This window comes from Hylobates moloch, unplaced genomic scaffold, assembly GCF_009828535.3.
Source record: "Hylobates moloch isolate HMO894 unplaced genomic scaffold, HMol_V3 SCAFFOLD_4886, whole genome shotgun sequence".
Lineage (NCBI taxonomy): Eukaryota > Metazoa > Chordata > Mammalia > Primates > Hylobatidae > Hylobates > Hylobates moloch.
In genome coordinates this window covers 1-5,125 of record NW_026657161.1, presented here as the reverse complement: position 1 = coordinate 5,125, position 5,125 = coordinate 1, and the positions used below count along the sequence as shown (strand labels likewise).

At 49.4% G+C, this 5,125-nt stretch overlaps 1 protein-coding gene across 1 annotated transcript; it reads left to right on the top strand.

The window, feature by feature from the left end:
* Nucleotides 1–31: 31 nt before the first annotated feature.
* On the top strand, nt 32–4,945 carry LOC116465388 (golgin subfamily A member 6-like protein 9). Its single transcript, XM_032148476.2, has 3 exons — nt 32–2,672; nt 3,178–3,642; nt 3,910–4,945. Exons 1-3 carry the CDS (start codon nt 2,625–2,627, stop codon nt 4,072–4,074), a joined length of 678 nt encoding a protein of 225 aa, XP_032004367.1. The 5' UTR covers nt 32–2,624; the 3' UTR covers nt 4,075–4,945.
* Nucleotides 4,946–5,125: the final 180 nt, after the last annotated feature.

The window sequence follows — 5,125 nt, the reverse complement described above, 5'->3', positions numbered from 1 at the left end:
GCCTTTTAACTTAGTGATTTTAGTGTAAACAGGAGCAGGAGAAAATGGAATTATCTAAGTCTCGCTCTGTCACCCAGGCTGGAGTGCAGTGCCATAATCATAGCTACTGCAGCCTTGAACTCCTGGCCTCAAGCAATTTTCCCACCTCAGCCTGCCAAGTAGCTAGGACTACAGCTGTGTGCCACCACACCCAGCTAATTTTTAAAAATGTTTGTGGAGATGTGAATTCGCTCTGCTGCCCAGGCTAGTCTTGAACTCCTGACTTCAAGTAATCCTCCCACCTTGGCTTGCCAAAGTGCTGGGATTACAGGCGTGGGCTACTGCTCCTGGCTGAGAGTTTAGTTTTGTTTGCTAGTGGTGTTCTTGATATCTTCTCATATTTGAGGCTTTGGGCTAGTGCTGAAGTATTACACTCACCATCCGAGGTTTACAGGACTTTTGGTTTAATATTGAACAGATGGAACTGTTCAGTTCTGCATCTTTGCAGGTATACAGAATGTGCCTACCAGGCATCTGCTTTATATCCATTGAAAGCAAGAAATAATACAGTAAAACTTTGCCTGGCTAGAGGCTTTGAAAGAATGGCATATTCTGGTTTAATTCTATGAACTTGGAAGTATGAAGGTGGAAAAATAATTCAAAACTTAAATTTCCTGTTGAATGCAATTTGAAAATATAGCCAATGATTCCACTTTTCTTCTCTAGTAAGGTTGGACATTCTGATTTACTTGGTGTTTTATTATAGAACTGCTAGTATGCCTGAGTCTTACATTGTGAAGATACTTTTATAAAACTTGAGATATAAGAGGATGTAAATGGTTTTGTAGGACATCAGGCTGGATGAGAACGGACACTTGTAAACATACTTTTTAGACTAAATCTCTGATTGCCACTTGTTTTCTTCTTGAACTCATAAAAATAAAACACATCGGATGGAGGGTGGGAGTAGGAAGGAGATTTATGTCTTTTAATTGCATGTCATTGTTTCCTAACAAGGCAGAACATATGGTAACCCTGGCTTTGGACCTACAGAAGGAAACACATTTTACTACCTGCTGTATGCCAAAGGTTCTCGAACACCTGGAGGGATTACTGCAGCACAGATTGCTGAACCCTAATCTAGAGTTTCTGATTCACCAGGTCCAGGGTGGGGCCTGAGAATTCGCACTTATAAAAAGGTCTCAGGTGCTGCTGGTGCTGCTAGTCCATAGACTACATTTTGAGAACCACTCTTGTCTATTAACTGTAGATTGTAGAACTCTAGAAAAAAGCTTAGTTTGGTCTGGGATAAGAACCACACAGGTTATGGAGAAAATCATGAAAGATTCAACCCTTGGTCCCAGCCTAGGGTTGGATTTCAGGTAACAAGCAATACACAGTGACATAACACAATTCTTGGTTTTTATGATTGCAAGTCATAGCCAGGTATCAAGTGAGAAATTCAGTTTCATTTGCAAGGCTCAGAGAGGCCAGGTGATTCTAGAAAAATGGGCCTTGTATTTGTTTTAAACCAGTAAAGAGCTTTAAGTGCTTATTAAATTGAAAGCTTTGTGTTCTTACTATTTTGTATTTTATTTTATTTTATTTCTTTTGAGATGGAGTCTTGCTCTGTCGCCCAGGCTGGAGTGCAGTGGTGTGAGCTTGGCTCACTGCAACCTCCGTCTCCTGGGTTCAAGTGATTCTCCTGCCTCAGCCTCCCAAATAGCTGGGATTACAGGCACCCACCACCACGCCTGGCTAGCTTTTGTATTTTTAGTAGAGACAGGGTTTCTTCACGTTGGCCAGGCTGGTCTCAAACTCCTGACCTCAGGCAATCCGCCCACCTCGGCCTTCCAAAGTGATGGCATTACAGGCGTGAGCCACTGCACCCGGCCCAAAAGCTTTGTGTTTTTAAAGATATTAGACATGTTTCTTGTTTTTAAAAGAAATCTTAACAATAATGTAGGAGAATAAGACAAACATTTTTCCAAAAGAGAGAAATCATTGTGCTTATTTTGTCCTATTGGGATGTTGGATACTATAGTCGGCTTCATTAATCATCAAGCATGCTATGGATTCTCCATTTATATAGTATCTATATCTAAGTTAAGGTAATACTGGTAATTCTTGTGCTCCATTTGAAGATGAAAAATATAGGCCAAAATCACAGACTTTGCATAGAAGCTGGATAATGAAGACAGCTCTGGAGGAACACATAGATATACACACACACGGACACACATATATCTAAAGTATACACACATATATTTTTTAAAGTTTACTTTTTACAGTTTTAAAGCTTTAAAAGCAAAAGCCAGCCCCTCCCCTCTCCCAGAGTGGGTGGCCCCTCCCCTCTCTCTGAGTGGGCGGGGTCAGCGGTTGCATGGGCTGCTTTCCTTATGATGCCACAGGTCCCTCTGGACATGCTGCTGCCTGGCCACGCCTCCTTTCCCTTTCATCTTTCTCACTGACCAATGGGCTTGGAGCATTAAGGCCACGCCCCTATTCTGCATTCTAGTGTGGCCCTGGTTACGCCTGTTGTGGCTCAGTCGCACAGCTGCCTGGTAGGTGACTGGAGGCATTCAGCAGTGCTCACTGGGATTTCGCTGAGGTGGCCCCAACCCCGCCTCCCTCCACATCCCGCGATGTCAGAAAAAATACAACAGGGGAAATTGGCCGCAGCCAAGAAAAAGGTAAAACACACCAGGTCATGGCCCCCAATCCAGCCACAGATGCCCTCTGATGACAAGACCGGTGCCAGAGTCCATACCAGTCCTGAGGCATACCAGACTGGGCCCCCCAACCCCAGCGCCTCTGGGCTCCCCCGACCAAAAGTCTTGTCAGTCAGCCCCACCCCTTCAGCAAGGAGCCCAGTCCCTGCCCTTGCCAGTCACCCCAGGGTGACTTTGGGCGGGTGACTCCTGGGGCTCCCTGCTCCATACTCAGCCCTCCCCTCCTGCTGCCCCAAGCTCGACCTCCCTGGGCTTCTTGGGCTGGCGTCTCCCAGGACCTGGGTCAAAACCCTGTGTTTCCCTCCCCCATCGTGGAGCGGTTACTTGGGCATCGCGCTGATGTGGTCCCCTCCCCTGGGAGGAGTGGAATGTAGTGATGTCACAGCCCCCCTAGGAACTGTCATTACTGCTGCAAGAGCGGCAGTTGATCTTACAACCCCTGAGTTTTTCTCACCCCATTTCTGAGGTGGAGCAGCTACAAGAGGAGACCAACCACCTCAGGAAGGAGCTGGAGAGTATGGGAAGACAGCTGCAGGCCGAGGTGGAAAACAATCATTTGTTGAGTCTCGTCAACATGAGACAGGAGGAGAGGATAAATGAACAAGCTGAAAAGATTCGTGAACTGGAGGAGAGGCTGTGTCATCAGAAGCTGCCAGGGCAGGAGAGGCTGCTGGAAGTGGTGGAGAAGGTGTTAGAACAGGAGAGGCGGCTGGAGGAGCAGGAGAGGCGGCAGGAGGAGCAGGAGAGGCTGGTGGATGAGGTGGAGGAGCTGCTGGAACAGGACAGACTTCGGGAGCAGGCTGAGAGGCGGTGGCAGCAGGAGACTTTGCGGGAGCTGGAGAGGCTGCGGGAGCTGGAGAGGATGGTGGAGGCAGGGTGGGAAGCCCTCTACAAGCAGCGGACCGAGCCACACAGTGGCTGCGAGGAGCTGGTGCGTTGCCCCACCTGGGGAGGCTGCCCTCTTCCCTAGCCCTCAAGGCCTTTGTTTCCCCACCTGTAAAATGGGGCATTGTAGCCTTCACATGAAATGGTACTTCTAAAGGTACCTGCGAGCCAGAGCCCTGCTCTGATGGCTGTGGGAGAGAGGGGATGATTTTTCTAACCTGCCTCCACCCTTCCCGGTGCCATGGGAGGCAGACGCCAAGTTCTGGGGTCTCCAGTTTTAGTGGGTGGCCACTGATTGCTTCTCTCTGTCCAGAACAACGAGAACAAGAGCACAGTCCAGTTGGAGGAGCTGAAGAAGCCGGGTGAGCTGAAAGAGATGGTAACCTCCGACCCATCCAAGAACGGCTGGGAGGCGGGCACCAGCCTCTGGGGAGGGGAGGTGCCAGGCCAGAGGCAGCTGCAGCCTGGGGGCAGGTGACTCCAGCACCCTCCAGGGCAGTCCTATGACTATTTCTTGCTTCCTGTCCTCTGACTTTTAGAGGTGGGTAGCCCTGGGCTCCTCCCAGGTCTGGACATCATCATCCCAGCTAGAGGCATGGAGCCCCCCAATCACAGAGGAAGAGACAGTGGTATAAGAGGCTCCTTATGTCGGGTGTGGTGGCTCACACCTGTAATCCCAGCACTTTGGGAGGCTGAGGCAGGACAATCACTTGAGGTCAGGAGTTTGAGACCAGCGTGGCCAACATGGTGAAAGCTCATCTCTACTAAAATAAATAAAAAAAAAAAATTAGCCGGGCCTGGGGGTGCATGCCTGTAATCCCAGCTACTCTGGAGGCTGAGACACGAGAATCACTTGAGCCCGGGAGGTGAAGGTTGCAGTGAGCTGAGATCGCACTGCTGCACTCCAGCCTGGGACACAGAGTGACACTGTCTCAAAACAAAACAAAACAAAAACAAAAAAGACTCCTTAAATTCAAACTGGATTCTGACCTCAGTTCCACTGGTCATAATTCAACTACTTTGCCTCTCTAAGTCTCTGTTTCTTTAACTTCAAAAGGAAGTTAGCCTTTTCCTTGCAGAGGTGCTGAGGATTAAATGAGATAATACGTGGAAACATGAGGCATGTAGCACACTTAGCAGATGGTGGTTGACTCCCCCTGCTTTTCCACCAGTCTGTGGCCTACAGTTTAAATGCTGGGAAAAAGGACGTGAGATTTGAGGCTGGGGAAGGAGGCATGGGGTTCTAGGCAAGGCAGGCAGTCTCTTAGGCCTGGAGCAAGGGGTCAGGGGCCTGGGCAGGCCACAGAGCCCCATAGTGCCCTTGCTACCCTATTAATGGGCCAGGAATCTGGAAGCCGGCCACCACATGCCCTCATGCCCAGGGTCTTCCTGCAGGTGGAGCTGAAGAGCCAAGAGGCTCAGAGTGTGCAGCAGCAGCCAGACCGGTACCTGTGTACCGCTCCAGGAGCCCCAATCCCACAGGAGCTGGGGTGTTGCTGACAAGCAGCGTGGTGAGTAGAGCCCTCAGG

What these genes read in the sequence shown, in the direction of transcription:
- LOC116465388 (XM_032148476.2), top strand. Translation starts at nt 2,625, where the DNA reads ATGTCAGAAAAAATACAACAGGGGAAATTGGCCGCAGCCAAGAAAAAG. An exon ending in TGGCCGCAGCCAAGAAAAAG is followed by an intron (nt 2,673 to 3,177) that starts GTAAAACACACC and finishes CCCATTTCTGAG; the next exon opens with GTGGAGCAGCTACAAGAGGA. An exon ending in ACAGTGGCTGCGAGGAGCTG is followed by an intron (nt 3,643 to 3,909) that starts GTGCGTTGCCCC and finishes CTCTCTGTCCAG; the next exon opens with AACAACGAGAACAAGAGCAC.